The sequence below is a fragment of the Pristis pectinata genome, chromosome 5 (genome assembly GCF_009764475.1).
Source record: "Pristis pectinata isolate sPriPec2 chromosome 5, sPriPec2.1.pri, whole genome shotgun sequence".
Lineage (NCBI taxonomy): Eukaryota > Metazoa > Chordata > Chondrichthyes > Rhinopristiformes > Pristidae > Pristis > Pristis pectinata.
The window spans coordinates 52,136,996-52,154,651 of NC_067409.1; the positions used below are offsets into that span (position 1 = coordinate 52,136,996).

The window sequence follows — 17,656 nt, forward strand, 5'->3', positions numbered from 1 at the left end:
TTGGCTAGCCATTTCAAGAGTAAGTGTTGCATGAGAAGTAACTTCAATTTCTATGGGTATGTAAAATTATTTTCTTAATTAGAAAATGCATTACACCAAAACTTTTGGCTGTACTGTGATTTTGTGGTTGTTTCAACATTGTATGAAATTAACCCAATTGTATGTTTAAAAAAAATTGCATTAGTGCATCATGACATTTTTGACTTGTTTTCTTCATTACTTAAATCTGTTTTGCTCTTGGCAATTGAGGTTACTGAGTTGTGTTCACCATTTGGATTTTTATTTTAAGTCATAAATATTGAAATTACAGCATTGCTAAACTATTACTGAGCTTGTATTTCTTTCTTTCCATTGTCACAGAGGAATTTTGTAGCATTTTTATTTTTTTTCTTTTTGCTGGATTCTGTAATGTCTTTGTTTTGGATTTCCTTGTTTGTCACTTCCCAGTAGGATGATCAGGAAAGAAAAAAATATTTTCGTTTAATCAGACCACAAAAAAAATGGGAAATCCTTTGTGCAGAGTGGTCACATGGCCTTTTGAATTTTCTATACATCTTTCCATTCCCCAGCCTGATCTCACACATATACAAGTATTATCATCAGTGCAAAATGCAATTCCTGTTCCTTCAATATGCTGTATAATAGATACATACTGATGTCTTTATTTTCATATAGGTGCGTCTATCTCGCATTCAGTCATGATTTATATAAATTGCTCTCAGTTGCTGAATACGTAACTATATTAAATTTATTGCCTCCAATTTGCACTTAATTTAAATTTTGATTGATTTTTTGCAGTGCTGGAATTGGTCGAACTGGTGTTCTTATTGCCATGGAGACAGCAGTGTGTTTGATTGAAAATGGCCAACCTGTGTACCCTTTGGATATTGTTAGAAGAATGAGGGATCAGCGAGCTATGATGATACAGACATCGGTAAGATTTGGGTAATAAATATGAGGCAATAATAAAGATATTTATGTTTAAGGATCCAGAGGCGACATTCAAGCAGATTTTTAAACCAGTGCTCTGTGTTGTGAATTTTGGTTACATTATTTTCTGTTCCCACTAAATACATTTATCGCTTGTGCTCTAGCTAAACCATGCTCCATTCCCTGACTGACAAGGCAAGCAGGCAACTTGCAAATCTGCCTTCACTGATCAACATAAGTTGTCTTGTAATTTCATTTATAGTGTCTTTTAAGCAATCTTCCCAATATTTTAATATGTTGCCTTAATGCCAATTTAGTCTCCTTTTTCCAGATAATTGTATCCTATGCCACATGCTAACACTAAAGTGCACATAATTCTGTTGCATCACCTTGCACTACTTCGTTATTTTTATATGCAGTTTATTTCAATTAGAGTACCATCACAGCGTTTTAAGTTGCTTGTTGATTGTTCTGGCATGACTAATATTCACAGCAAAAATTCCACTAGAAATAATTGAACTTGCAAGCACAGAGCATCTTTTGACCACACAAATTGGTGCCTATTTCAAAGTCAAGTTTATTGTCATATGCACAAGTACATGCATGCACAGGTGCAATGAAAAACTTAATTGCAGCAGCATCACAGGCACATAGCATCAGACGCACAACATTCACAAGAAAAACATAAACATAAATTGTACAGAATTTTTAAAAGAAAGAGAAATTAGAACAAAACAATTGTTCATTGTAGTGCAAAATGGTCATTGTGTTGCTACACTGAGGTAGTGATTAGTGTTGTGCAGGTTGATTCAAGAACAGAATGGTTGAAGGGAAGTAGCTGTTCTTGAACCTGGTGGTGTGGCACTTGAGGCTTCTGTACCTCTTTCCCGATGGTGGCTCTGAGAAGATGGCATGACCCAGATGATGGGGATCTTTGATGATAGATGTTGCTGCCATGTGGCAGCACCTCTACTGATGGTGGGGAGGGATGTGCCCTTGACATATTGGGCTGAGTTTACTACTCTCCACAGCTTCTTGCATTCCTACTCATTCGAATTGCCATACCAGACCATGATGCAACCAGTCAGGATACTTTGAACAGTACATCTGTAGAAACTTGTTAGTGTGTTCGGTGACATGTCAAACCTCTTTAGCTTTCTAAGAAAGTAAAGATGCTGTTGCGCCTTCCTTGTGATTGCATCTATTGTATATCAAGATTTTAATTTATTGTTGGTGGTAAAACATGGCAAGTGATCAGAAGATAGGTTGTCACTCTTCAAATCTTGGCTCATTTGTTCAAACTGACTCCTTCTGAGTTACTTTACAGATGAAATGCCAGCAGTAAAAGGAATCCAGATGACAGCAGTGTCAGGCTTGTTTCTCTTGCAGCCCAGATTATTTTGTGTTTTCCCATCCATTTGTAATTATGAAGGTGGTTGAGCTATAGCACTTACAACACTTTGAACACCTAAAAAAGAAAGTAGTTCCTCAGTTTTGTCAAACATTGAAGGATTACCAAGAAATAATTTATGACTTCAGAAATTTTGCCTAAAACTAGAATTCAATGTTGGTAGATAAAAATAACATTAACAAGTTTAAGACTCTTGTAATTTCTCGAAGTGAAACATTTGCTCTGGTATGCCAGAACTAATAACATTACAGCTTCATCTTGAATGCTTTTCCTAATTTTGTAGAAGTCCTTGAAAGGGGGACAATCTAAATGTGACAAAGGCATGCTAGTAAATAGGTCACAAACCTCGCTTTTAATTCTAACAGATTGGATCTAGAGTCAAGACTAATATCACAGCTGTTAAAACATTACAGCTTTCAGGTCAGAGGGTAAGGCATCTTGCATGTTATATTAGATGGAGGTATGTGTAAATTTGGATATTTTGTGCATTCACCAGCCCATGCCTGCTACGTTCTGCCTTCTCCTAATATTGTTTACCACATTACGCCACCCAACAAGCAAAGGGATTAACCTGAAAGTAGTTTAATAGTAAATCCTTCTCCCCAGATGTCCAAACTATTTGGTTGGTTGGATTTCATTAGTCCAAACTATAATATATCTTAGTGGAGGTCACAAACAATACCCATGTGATTGTGGCCAAGGTAAAGTTTCCATAACTTTCGCCTTGATTAACCGAGCTATCTTCTTCCATCTCTTCGGTTTTGTGTTCAGTGGATCTATTTTTCAATCATACCCAGCACATCAGCAGCAATAGCCTCTTTCTCTGTTTATGTACCTCCCAGAGTCTCCTGAAAATTTCTTTGATCTATTCCTGATTCTCATCAGCTTGCTAGTCCTCAGCAGTGTCATCTGGAAATGTAATATCTGGTTCCAAATGTACCCTGGCACAGTAACTAGACCACTTCCACTTCTCTTATCCTTGTCTATCCCATTCACAGCTACCCCTCATCTATCTCTTTTGTTACCTCCTAGAATTGACCATTGCAGCATTGTTTCATCTTCCACAGACAAGAACTCAGCCAAAATATTGCTGCTGGTACTCCAACTCACTACAAATCATTGCAACTTCATTCTCTATTGGTGCTGCATGGTCTGCTGAATGTTTCCAGTATTTTCTGGTTTTGTTTCAGATTTCTAACATCTGCAGATTGCTGCTTTTCAACCTCTGGCCGGTTCTGATAAAAGTCAAATGCAGTTACAGTAGAATAGCCTAACCAGCGTTTCCAGCATTCTCTCTCACTTCTAGTTTTTAGCAGTGCTGTTCTGTATTTCAATTTCCAGCACTTTTTTCTCTTCTCTGTTCCCATCCATCTTCCTCCATTTACCCCTCATCCAAGCAGACTAAATGCCATTGATAGGCCTTCACCATTCTCAGCCATCATTAATATGCATTATCCATTTTTTCTTGCTTCACCCCACCATAGATATTTCCTTTGTTCTCAACACACTTCTCTGCAACTTAAAATATGCCAGTTTTCTAACTTTTCCTTCTTCATTTGAAAAATTGCCATCAACTTGAAACATTCAATCTGTTTGCCTCACCACAAATGCAGCCTGACCTGCACAATGTTTCCAGCATTTTCTGTTTTCATTTCAGATTTCCAACATCTGCCGTTTTTACTTTTCATATCAAGTCACTTTTACTAGTTAGTGTTTTATTCCTTGACCTACAGTGGCTCCTGATGAAGCAACACCTCTCTTTTGAGGTTCCCACCCTTGCTTTGAAATACTTTCATAACATTCCTCCCTTTCCTTGTAACCTCTTCCATCTGTATAGTGTTAAAAGTTCTTTGAAGTTCTGGCTTTTTGTGTATCTCCAATTTTAATTGCTTCACGTGTCAATGTAGCTTTCAAGTCTTAGGAATTCCCTTAAGTCACTGACTTTGTCTTTCCCACCACCTTTGACTGTCTTTAGGTCAACTTCCCTAATGGGTGACTGTGCTAAATTGTGATACTGAAAGGCCTGGATAGAATGGATGTGGAGAGGATGTTTCCATTAGTAGGAGAGTCCAGGATCTGAGGGCACAACCTCAGAATAAAGGGATGTTGCTTTAAAACTGAGATGAGGGGGAATTTCTTCAGCCATAGGGTAGTGAATTAGTTGCCACAGAGGGCTGTGGAGGTCAAGTCATTGGGTGTATTTAAGGCAGAGGTTGATTGATAGGTTCCTGATTGGTAAAAGGGGTTAAGAGTTATGAGAAGAAGGTGAGAGACTGAGGTTTTGGTTGGGGGGGGCGGGTGGAGGTGGAGAGGAGAAGAAAAATCAGCCATGATTGAATGGTGGAGTAGACTCGATGGGCTGAATGGACTAATTCTGCTCCTATATCTTGTGGTCTTATGGTGAACAATGGTAAGATGCTTTATTGCATTATGGGTGCAAGTTGTTGCTCTTGGGCATCTGAGAATTTAAGAAGTAGAATCAATAATAAAAAAAGATGCAAGCCCTCAAGGATGCATAGCCAGTTAATAAGATTATGACAGATCCTATACTTAATCTAGTTTTCTGGCTGATTCCCATATCCCTGGGTTTCATTGTATTGAGAATTTTATCACTCTTGGCCTCGAGTAATCTAGGACAAAAAATTCCCTTATGATCATGCCCTGGTTCTACACTCTCCAGCAGCAGGACAGCTCCTCTCCATCTACCCTGTCAATCCATGTCAAAATTTTGAATATTTCAGTAAGATCACTACCATCAAGTATAGACAACCTTTATTCATTCTTATTTCCTAGGCAATTTATTCATTTCGGTAATCTGCTTGCTGAATCTGTATTACACCTGCTTATAAGACAAATGTACCCTTCCTTGTATAGAGTAACTGCAGCACAGAGTATTCCAATGATAGTCTCACCAAAGCCCTACCTAATTGTGAGAAACTCATTTAGTACTTCAATCCCCTTGTAATAAAGCCAACATACCATTTCCTTTCCTAATTGCTTGCTACCAGTTTTTCTTATTGTGTGAAATTGTGTTACACTAAAACTGTGCCCTCTGGTTTTAGACTCCCTGAGAAAGATTCTGACTATCTTTTCTGTAAGTCCAAGGGTTTGAAGATAGCAGCAAGTAAATACGGTGGTATGCGAGGGATACAGGCCTTTATTAGCTGGGGTACAGAATATAAGTGCAGGAAACTTAAAATGCAGCTTTATAAAGCATTGATTAAAACACAGGTTGGGTACTGTGTTCAGCTTTGGTTGCCACACTGGAGGAAAGATGTGATTGCATTGCAGAGGAGATTCATCAAGATGGAGCCTGAGATGGAGCATTTCAGTTAAGAAGAGACATTGATTAGACCAGGTTTATCTTTGGAGCCAAGGACAGGGCCTGGTAGAAGTATACAAGATTGAGGGGCATAGATAGTGTAAATAGTAGGAAACTTTTCCCAGTTGCAGAGTGGTATAAAATCATAGGACCTGGGTTTAAGACCAGGAATAGATTTCAAGGATCAACAAATACTCTGCTGGAGGAACCCAGCAGGTCGAGTAGCATCTGTGGGAGTCTATCCAAGGTATGCCAACTTTGAAGAAGTTTTCCTCCTCTCTCCAACACCAGCCCCCCCCCCCAACCCCCCCAGATGCTGCTCAACCCGCTGAGTTCCTCCCGCAAATTGTTTGTTGCTCCAGATTCCGGCATCTGCGGTCTCTTGTGTCTCCCTGTATCGTGATGTTGTGTTGAGACGTCCATCCTTCCTGAAACATTTGTTCCATATGTCCTTGCTATGTCAGCTGTCACCTTAGTCACCTTGCGACTACGTCAGCTTCCAGAGCAATCCTATTTCCTCATTAATTTTCCCTGAATCTATTCTCCCCACATTCCTGTCAATTTTAGCACTCCGCTACACACTCGGGACAATTTACAATGGCTAATTATCTTGCCATCATATCTTTGGGGTGTGGGAGGAAACTATAGCACCTGGCAGAAATCCACATCGTCACAGGGAGAATCTGCAAACTCCATACAATAACACTGGAGGCCAGGGGCTCTGGAGTGGTGCCACTGTGCCATCTTCTCATCTTTTCTTATCTGTACATGTATCTCTTACCCATCAGACAAGGAAAAAGCCTTAGGCTTCTTCTTCTCACAAAAAGCAAACAAAATAACAGCCTAAAATCAGAAGTTCCCTGCTCAAATCTCCTCTTTACATCTCCGTCGCTTTTATTACCCCTTAATGTTCTTTGACCAAACTTCTGGTTACCTGTCCTTGTATGTAATTTGGCTCTGTCAGATTTTATTTGGTTATCATTTCAATAAAGGCATTTTGGATGATGATATTTGATTCTACCCCTCCACATTGTTACTGAAATTTATCTTTTTTTATCATCTAAACCTTTCTTTCCTGATGCTGTCCATGCACAGTCTCCCAAAACGTACAAAATACTCGAGCTCACATTTTCACCCACATAATTTCTCAGCTAATTATCATACACATCCATGCCAAGCATTCCTGGCTCACAAGGGATAATTCTTTTTCACAAAGAGTCCACCCAGCAAGGATACATACTGGATGTTTTAGCATCTGTTATATGTGCATTTCCAAGCAGCATTATAAAATTACAATTAGAAAATTCCACACAGCAAGCACAAGAATTTCCAATATACTCTCTGCAGATGAACTCCATGTCAGTGGCATAGACACACAAAATTAAATCATTCATATCCTGCTAAATGTTTTGATGTCCCTTACCATAACCTTCACTGTACTGAGGTGGGCCACAGAATCACCAATTACCAGTTTGATCATCAGTTACATGACTGCATATATCTGGCCTCCATTCCTTAAGTAATGGCTTGCAATTCTTTCCCATTCACTTTGTTCTACAAATAATGATTCTTCTTTCAGCCACTTTGACCTTTGGAAATCTCTCTGTGCATTGCCATCTTTATTAATATTTGCAAAAGTCTCCTGATCACTCATCATTTTGCTGTGATTTCTCCAATGAAAATCTGAACACATGAGACAGTCACAACAAAATAGAGCAGAAGAAACTGTTTCTTATTACCAATTCGTCCACAGCAGCTGCCTAGTGGTAGTTAAAACTTGTGGGATATTCTTTATAATGGAGTAGGGTAACAATGCTATTGTGTGATCATTAAATATCCATGCAAGACTGGTTTCGATCTTCCATGCATTGTTATTAAGTTTGACATAATTAGCAAAGCCAATAGGCAAATCCTTTCACCATTTTAGTGAATAAACAGCAGTCTTCTCCATGAAGCTACTGAGGCTTGCATTGGGTTTTATCGCTTTATTTTCCCAAGGGGCAGGTGCACTGTACTGATGTGTTAACCTTAAGTACATGCTCAAACTGCTTTGAACCTGCAATGACACAATGGGTACCACTTCCTCAATGGAAAAGAAAAAAATTACTGATGCTAGAAATCTGAAATAAAAGCAAAATGCTAGAAATACTCAACAAGTCGAGCGGTATTCTTCACTGAAGAGATAAAAATTAACACTTTGGATTGAGAAGTCATTGACCTGAAACATTAACTTGGTTTCTCTCTCCACAGAAGCAGTCTATGCCAATCAAGATGTCTTCCTGGCTCATATCCCTCTAAACTAAACCTTTTCTATCCATGTACCTTTTGTCTTTTAAACATTGTGATTTTACCCACCTCCACCACTTTCACTGGCAAATTGTCCATATATCCACCACCCTGTGTGTGGAAAAACTTGTCCCTCAGTTCCCTTTTAAAATGAGAGGAAAAAGATTTAAATCTCTACCCTCAAGACTCCTCTACCCTCTAGACTCCCCTACCATGGGGAAAAGACTAACCATCTATCTTTATCTAAGCCTCTCATGACTTGAAAAACCTCTAAGGTCACTGCACAGCCTCCTTCACTCTAGGGAAAACGATCTCAGCTTATGCAGTCTGTTCTTATAACTCAAACCCTCCAGTCCCAGCAACATCCTTCTGAATCTTTTCTGCACCCTCTCTAGTTAATCACATCCTTCCTATAGTATGATGACCAGAACTGCTCACTATATTCCAGATGTGGGATGTGGTCTCAGCAACATCTTGTGCAGCTGTAACATGACAACTCAACTCCTGTACTCAGTACCCTAGCTGATGAAGGCAGGCATGCCATACGCCTTCACTACCTTTGTCTACCTGTGTTGCTACTTTCTTGTACCTCTACGACACTCCCCAGGGCCCTGTCATTCACTGTACATGTCCTGGCCTGGTTTAACTTCTGAAAATGCATCATTTCTCACTTGGCTGAGTTAAAAAAAAAACGTGTCTTTGTTACCACGTAACAACTATTTATGCGGAGCACTTACTGGCTAATCTCGCCTGTCCTACCTTCTGTAAACCTGAGAGGAAATTTGTCAAATGTCTCTTGCCCTCTTCACTCTCCAGCCCTATATTTGCTAACCTTCATTGGCTCCTATTTAAGCAGCAACTTTTTTACAATTTTCACACCCCCTTGGGATTGGTTCTTTCGTCTTCATCTTGCAACCCTCCAGTATGTGTGCAGTCCTTCAATTCTGGCCTCTTGATCATCCCCAAATTTACTTCACCATAAGAGGCCTTGCCTCAGCAGCCATTGGCACCTAGATCTGAAATTCTTTCCCTAATTCCCTTTGTCCCTTTCCTTTAAGATGCTCCTTAAAAATTTGCTGGTTTTATCTAGGTTTTGGTCACCTGCCCTAATATTTCCATTTGTGGCTCGGTGTCATTTTTTTGTATCACTCTAATGAAGTGCCTTGGTATGTTTAGTTATGTCAGAGATGCTGGTTTCAAGGCATGGCACTGTAGCAAGACCATAACTAAGGTCATTTTCATATATTTTAATCAATTTCAGAAAAATAGTTCAATTTTATTTCTGTTCCTGTAATGATTCTGAATTTAAAATATTTATAATTTTTAAATTGTTTTAAATATTACAGATTTTTGGAATTAAAGAAATGTTTAAATTTATAGTCAATAACTGGACAAAAGAATTGTGTGTATTGGTAAACAGTAGTAACTATTTCATAAATGTCTGAATAGTTATCTCAGTTTAGTTTGTTTGAATTTTGCTTTAATCAACTGAATACTTAATTTCTTCCAGAGTCAGTACAAATTTGTATGTGAAGCCATCCTGCGTGTATATGAGGAAGGTTTAATTCGAACATTGGAAGCATGCCATAAAGCAAGTTAATACTGCTGCTGGAAAATCTGAAAATAAAGCGCAAACCTCGATTCTTGGTCTGCTTCAGAAATCTAAGAGGAGACTGGATGATTGAACAGGCCTGGCATTTCATACTGTTTCAATAAGGAATATGTTTGGATATTTTTGTTAAAAAAGATGCTATCTTTTAGTACACTCTTTTTGTTATGTATCTTCTTAAAAAAAAAACTTACTAAGGACCCCACTGCATCGTGAAATTAAAAAGATGACAGCAGTTAAGTTTAATCCAAACAACAATTGGCTCATCTAAAGGTTAAAAATAGAAGAAATGTGTCTAATTAATGCTGCTAACTTTATTGAATCAACCAATAATTATTAATTAAAGCAGTTCACTTCTCAGAGAGAGTCATAATCATACAGCATGGAAACGGGCCCTTCTGTCCAACTGGTCCATGCCAGTCGGGGTTCCCATCTAAGCCAGTCCCATTTGCCCATGTTTGGCCCATATCCCCCTAAACCTTTCTTATATATGTACCTGTCTAAGCACTTTTTAATTGTTGTTAATGTACCTGCCTCAACCGCTTCCTCTGGCAGCTCATTCCATATTCACCATCCTCTAGGTGAAAATGTTGCCCCTCAGGTTCCTATTAAATCTCTCCTTTCTCATCTTAAATCTATGCCTTCTAGTTCCTGATTTCCCCAACCATAGGGAAAAAAGATTGTGGGCATTCACCCTATCTCTGCCCCTCATGATCTTATACACCTCTATAAGATCACCACTTTTATTCCCCTGCGCTCCAGTGAAAACGGTCCCAACCTGCTCAGCTTTTCTTCATAACTCAGTCCCTCGAGTCCCAGCAACATCCTCATAAATCTCCTGATTTCTTATGACTATTGATTTGCAGATTTAATGTCTCTTACTCCATGTAGTAAAAATTTCTTTGAATTGGAATGTGCTGCATTTTTTCTTGCAAGTTGTTTGACTTTATTTAAATGATATATAAATATACTCGTGTAGTCACCTCAGCTTTACAGCAACTATATTTGATGTTATGTATCTGATCTTTCTGATGAGAGTAAAATTTGATGAATTATCCACGCACTGTAGGTGAGCATAATTAAGAAGTACTTGATTCTTTTAAAAGCTTCATACAAAATATGGTACCCAATTTTAAATCCTGGCTTTGACTTAGTATTCAGTTTTCTGTCCTCGGGACAATTTTTTTTCTTGAAGTTCTTGAAAAGGTCACAGAATGATATGTATGCTTTTAGAGTGAGAAAAAACATCATAAAAACAATTCCATGCTAAGGTGATTCTGATACAAGAGTAAACAGTGAAAACTAAAATGATTAGGTGTTAAATGAAACGTTATTTGGTTTATTTAGACTACTAAATATTTTCAGAATTATATGTTTGAATATCTAATGGGAGGCCTTGGAAAAACTCATTGTGAATGAGTAAAGTCCTTAGTTTAGCTTAATGTAACTTCCTTTTATTGGGCAATGAGAGCTGGTATCACATGCAAACAATTATAGTTCAGAAAATTTTTCACTTTCTGTAATTTTGCACAACTTGGCTTTATCATCCCAGATGCATTTGTAATCAGGTGATGATGAATTTCTCAATTTTCCAGTGGTTCTGTTAGGTTGAACACTGAAGGAGAAGACACTGTCTACATCTTGGGAACAGATGTACATGCCAAATTCGGAGGCCAGTCTTGCCCAGCATTGATACAAGATTTGTTAAATGCTCCTGGCCTGGCTGTGCAATACTTCCTGCACCAAAAAAAAGGGGAAGTTATTTGATTGAGATGCAAAAGATTTGATTTTGATATACATGCTAATGAAACTGTTCAATGGAACAATATGAGCACTGTTGGCAAAAGAGCAATTTTCCAATCTGGTCGCCCACTTTGTTATTTAAATTATAATTTTTTATAGTACCCAGAATGTTCAATGGAATAAATCTATTATTATGAAAATATAACTACTTGACTTTAGGATTAGTGCCAATTTAAAAAAGACATTTGTGACCTCGTGAGTAAATAACTATTTCTGACTCTAGAGTCAAATAGCTTAATGTTGGTTGTTTTGATTAACTTTTCATCCATTCACATAAGGTAACAATTTATCCCCTACATTTTATAAAATTAAAGTAACCAAAGTCCTATTGTAATACTATAAAACATAGTCACCAAATGACACCCTGCCTGGGTTTGTAACTTGAAAGACTACAGCTAATCGCAACGCAGATCTTACTTATACTGGGTCCTTAAAGTATTGCTATGTGCAGGAATTATTATTTTACCCTTGTATCCTTTGCTTTAATGTGTGTGTGTGTGTGTGTGTGTGTTAGTTACCTGCAACATTTTAAATTGTTCAATTGGCATGAATTTTCTTGAAAAATAATTTGGGAAAAGTGAGTGTTGCTGGCAAGGCCAACATGTGGTACCTTCACTAATTGTGTTTGTAAAAGTGGTGGTGAGGCACTACTTTGATCTGCTTTAGTCCTTCTGGGGAAGGGAGTCCCAGGAATTAGACTCAACAGGAATGAAGTTATGTAGTTTCAAGACAGCACTGCATGTGACTTGGAGGTGAACCTGGATGTGGTGGTGCTCCCATGCACTTACCATCCACGCACCTCTTGATGATAGAGGTGGTGAGTTTGGGAGGTACTGTTGGAGAAGCCATTGTGAATTACTGCAGGGCATTATGAAAATTGTAGATACTGTAGCCATGGTGTGCTGTGATTGAGGAAGTGAACATCTGAGGTAGTGGATAGGGTGCCTATCAACCAGACTGCTTTGTCTTGCTGTCAAGCTGCTTGAATGTTGTTATAGCTGTGTTCATCCAGGCACATGGAAAGAATTCCATCGTAGCGGAGTGACTTTGGGATGTCAGAAAGCAATTCATTTGCATCAGCTTATCCACGATCTGACTTGCTTTTGAAGTTGCAATATTTGCATCAATGGTCCAGTTAAGTCTCAGTAGTGACCCACCCCACGTAGGACATTGATGCTGGGAGACTCAACTGTAATTTTCTGTCTTTTGCCCCCCTCTCTGACTCCAGTGATTCTTGAAAAATCAGTATTAATGCTTCCACAATCTCTTCAGCTACGGCTTTCAGAACTCTTGGATGTAGGCCAACTGGTCGAGGTGATTTATCCACCTTTTCAGCTTCTCCAGCACCTTCTCCTTAGTAATGGCCACTGCACTCACCTCTGCTCCCTGACTTTCTTGAATTTCTGGCATGTTACTGGTGTCTTTCCTCTGTGAAGACTGACAAAAGTACTTACTACTTCTCCAGTATCATTTTCAAGCGGTTCAATGTCCATTCCTGCCTCCTTCTTACCCTTTATGTATCTAGAAAATACTTTTGGAATCTTCTTTCATATTATTGGCTGGTTTATCCTTGTAAATCATCCTCTCTTCCCTTGTAAATTTTTTCAGTTGTCCTCTATTGCAGAGGAAAACCTGCAACATCCTGGAAATGTGATGATTAACCTCCCAAAAACCTGAAACCTATTCCTTTTTGCAAGGTTTGATGAGCCAGAAGAGAGTTTTGCTCTTGATTGGTGATGTCACTCACCGCCTTGCCTTAGGGATTATGCTGTTGAATCAAGGCCATAGTTGGTACTGAAGCCAAGTGGACCCAAACCAAGCACTGGTGAGCAGGTTATTGCCAAATGTGCTGTGTAGCTTTGTCAATAATACCTTTCATCACTTTACTAATCCTGTGAGTACTATGATGGGTTGGTAATTAGTTATATTTTATTTGTCTTTCTTTTTGTAAACCAAGCATAACTTGAGCAAGTTTCCACATATTTAGGCAGATGCTAGTGTTGCAACGTTTCTGGAACAATTTTACTAAAAGTGCAGCTAATTTGGGATCCAGTCTTCATTGCTACAGTGGTGGCATTGCTGGTCCTGGACTCCTTGTTATGTTATTGTCATTCAGGTATTTCTGAATAGTATATGATTGAATCATATTGGTTGAGGACTGGCATCAATGGTTGTGGCAGTTGCTGGAACAACCCAGGACTGAACTTCCATTAGGCAGTTATGGCTAAAGCTGGTTGCTAATTCAAGTGCTGTGATCCATCATTGTTGAATTTCAGAGGTTCTTGGAGCTGTCTCCTCCCATTAGCTGCTTTGTTGTCCACTATCATTCATTACCGGCCTGCAAAATTTCTATCAGGCCCCTTTTTGTATTGATAAACTGAGCAGCAAGCTTTATTTGTAAGGAGTAACTGAATTGATTCCAACTTTGACCCTTAAACTGAGCTTTGAATCTCCTCCACAATCCTGTTTGAAATCATTAACATTAGTAAAGAGAGATCAGTTGGGTATTGTGACCTGCAGTCATCTTGATCTGATTTTGCCATTATCACTCCCCCACAGGATAACTGGTAACCACCAAATGAAAATGCTGTCCACTCCCAGCTCTACGAGGCAAACCATTTTGGAAGCATCCTTTCCTATCATCATTTACCTCCTGAATTAGTTTGAGGTCATGGTCATGGTGGAATTCTAATCCCAAAACTTCAGATCATGAAAATTCAGCCCTTTAGTTTCTAATGCATGCTTTCTTCCTTTGGCAAGTCATTTTCTGAAATGTATGTTCCTCTTATTCCTAATATTATAATGAATTTGCAATACGTTGTATCGATGAATTTGTACGTCAAAAGCTACCAACTGTCCATCAAATGAAGAAAAAAAATCGCATGGGAAAAGGTGAAGGCCATTCTTTCCACAATCCAGTTACTCATTGCAAATCAACCTTGCTGAGTATGACCCTGTTTAAACACTTAATCTTTTGGGATCCCGAAGCATGTAGTCAACATATCACAAGCCTACTGCAATGTCTAGTTATAATCTTTAGATTTCAATTTAAAAGAATTTAAATTATTTTTATTTGTTTAAAAATAACACCAGTGAAACACTGGTTGAAAATAATACTGAGTAATTTGTCTAAAATGGTTCTTAAATAATCCTCTTCAAAATTTATTTTGAAAATTATTGGATGGTATTCACTGCGATGAAATATCATAAAACAAAAGTAAAATTGTAAGTATACTGTGGCATTAAGATGCAGTTGTTAAATACGATGGAATAACACAAGCTAGATTTCCATTCCTGTTCACTGATACTCTTGCTATGCTTATCCATTTATACTGACTTTCTAAACTTTAATTGAAAATTAATCATAAGACCTGAGGAAAATGGCAAATCTGCAGTGTCATAGTATATTTATTAATGATGTGTTGGAGAAAATGAATGTGCATCTCCTGTATTTGAACATTCTTGGACAACTAGTAAATGTTTAGTATTGTGCTACAGCTGGCTTACCACAATTCTGAAATGTCCGAAATAGTGATAACACAGCTTGATGGAAACTAGGGCACTGTATTCTCCTTCACATATATAAGAAAGATGTACGTTGATGGGGCAGGCTACATTGCTTTCTTGCTAAACCAGAAGCTATCTAAAAAAGTGAAGATCAAAGTGCCCAATCACAGAAAAGCTTCATGAGCTAATCAACTTCATTTGATGGCAGATTCATCATATGAAGCTGACAGAGAAATGAGGTGAACACCTTGTCCAGGCCAGAGAGATTGTCAAGGAAATATCCAAACCACCCTCGTGTTTGGAGATGTGCAGTCTTGATCAATGTAGGAGGCTTAATCCCATTGTCTCACTCAGAAGACAGAGGGCTGAGGGAACAAACTATAGTTCAGATAGCTAAGGTTTTCAAAATTCCATTGATAAGGTCACCAAGCATGCAATCAAAAATGTGTGTTTTTGTCATGATATTCAGATTGTTCAGCTGAGGTATGCCAGTGAATACATATGATCAGTAGGACATAACTAAAATAAACTTTAGAGATGAGACATGTGCGTATACCATTAGGGTATTTCAAGGCCATTGTCACAAGAGGCACTGAACCTCTGTGTGAAACAGTAAAGCATCATGTTGAGACCAGAGAGATAATACTGAATTAACTAGGTTGTGATGTAATTCACAACTGAGGTGACATTTTGTAAAACACTTCTCAATTCCTTAGTTTGTTTAATACCAACTGCTCTCTATGAATGAGGCAAAGTGTCAGTACGGTAGCAAGTGGAATATATTTTACCATGGCAGGCAAACCTGTTGCACCCAGCCACATGTAATGCTCCATCTCTATTGAATTTCACTAAATTATCCCAAGGGATTTTTTTTCCCCTTCATGCATACCCATGAGGATATCAACCAATCCTTGTGCCATTTTTGTATTTGGGAAGAGACAGACAGAAGAGTATATCGTCCTTCACGAATGTTGCACGCTTAAACTAAGAAATGTGCATTATGTCTTTCAGTGCTGGTTGACTGAAAAGAAAATGCCTCTGCTTGATGGAAGCATTTGTTCTAATGTTATTTCTAGATTTGCGGCAATTGCTTCCACCCTGTGCTTGTCTATTTTTGTTTTAAGAATATTATCATTTGTCTTTTTTTTCGCTGCATTTTCTCCAGATATAATGCTGGCCATATCAATTGCACCTGTACGTAAACGTACTTGTGCATATGACAATAAACTCGACTTTGACTTTTGAAAGGAGACAAGACTAACATTTCTCTGAGTGGAAGCTTCTTGTGTGGAGCAATACAGTAACTCATTCCAAATGTCATTATGTGGTAGTAAGCAAGTTATTGAAAAATAAAAAAAATCACAGATGCTGAAAATCTGAAATAAAAGCAGAAACTGCTGAAAACACTCAGCAGATCAGAGAGCATCTGTGGAAAGGGAAACAGTTAATATTTCAAGCCAAAGATCCTTCATCTGATGAAGTATCTTCAACCTGAAATGTTAACTCTGCACATGGAAATGTTTCCTAATTTCATTTCTATGTCACCTGGCTCTGATTTTTAGATAATGACAGTTTCTAGACTTCCCAACCAGCAGGAATAATTTCCACTACCCTGTTTGTTACTCTTACTGTCTTATAAACTCTGTGCACCATAGAACCATAGAACAGTACAGCATAATACAGGCCCTTTGGCCCACCATGTTGTGCCGACCTTCAAACCATGCCTAAGATTATCTAACCCCTTCCTCCCACATATCCCCCTATTTTAAATTCCTCCATATGCTTATCTAACAATCTCTTGAACTTGACCAACGTATCTGCCTCCACCACCACCCCAGGCAGCACGAAACATGACGTTTTAAGATGCAAAGCATGCAAGTGAAAAATGGCATTAACATACTTAAATTAGGTTCCTCTGGTGCAATAGTGAGCCTTATTTAAATTTAATTGCTTTTCTGCTGGTTTCTCAGGGTTTGGGAAACCCAACTGTGTAGAAGAGGCAAGAGACAATTGTTCCAGAAGATAAGTGCCTTTTTTATCATGCCTTGTGGACAAGGAGAAGCAGACATGCTTGCCACAGCCCCCTCAAGGTAGGCTTTGGCCTCATGCCTACTGATAGCTCCTGACTTTTATTTTGTGATTCTGTGCCTTGCACCATTAAGGATTTATTTAGCAGCTTCAGGGCAACTTCTTTCTATTAAAAAAATATACCATTGTTTTTGGGGAATGCCCTTTTAGCAAAATAGAAAGTACTTGCAAAATTTTGTATGTAGAATTGAGGCTATGTATTTAAAACTACAATATACAGTATATTCCTAGCATGTGTTCCCAATGCCCTCAGCTCTCTGCCCAACATTTTCAGCTCAAATATAACATTTAGGCTTCACTTGCCTTGTGCTGCTAATTAACATTAATATGTGTATGTTAGATTTGTACAGAATCTGGTCTTATTACATTGGTAGATGAGCTTCTTAAGTCAGTCATAGACTGACCTAAGAATCTCCTCATCTACAAAGGTAACAATTTGTGTTTTAATGTTAATCATTAAAACATAAAGTTTATAAAGTGTCATTTGCAATTGCCAGACATGTTGCAAAATCTAGTTTATAAATTGCTGCAGTGTACAAGTTGCCTCGCATTAAAAATAGATGTGAACTTAATCAGTTCTATATACATCATATCTGCATTCATCACGCAAAAGTAACTTTTCTGTCTCTCTCTGATGAACCAAATTGGTACCTGTTCACATTAAATGTTGTTATTGGGTAAAGTCTCATTTTCTGACTTT

The 17,656-nt window shown here is 38.3% G+C and overlaps 1 protein-coding gene across 1 annotated transcript in view; it reads left to right on the top strand.

Moving 5' to 3' along the window:
- LOC127570201 (tyrosine-protein phosphatase non-receptor type 3-like) overlaps positions 1-16,529 on the top strand; it is a 143,986-nt gene extending 127,457 nt beyond the window's left edge. Inside the window, 2 exon segments of the mRNA XM_052015470.1 lie at positions 799-934; positions 9,460-16,529. Of these exon segments, the coding sequence (XP_051871430.1) occupies positions 799-934; positions 9,460-9,549 (226 nt within the window). The 3' untranslated portion in view covers positions 9,550-16,529.
- The last annotated feature ends 1,127 nt before the right edge of the window (positions 16,530-17,656 follow it).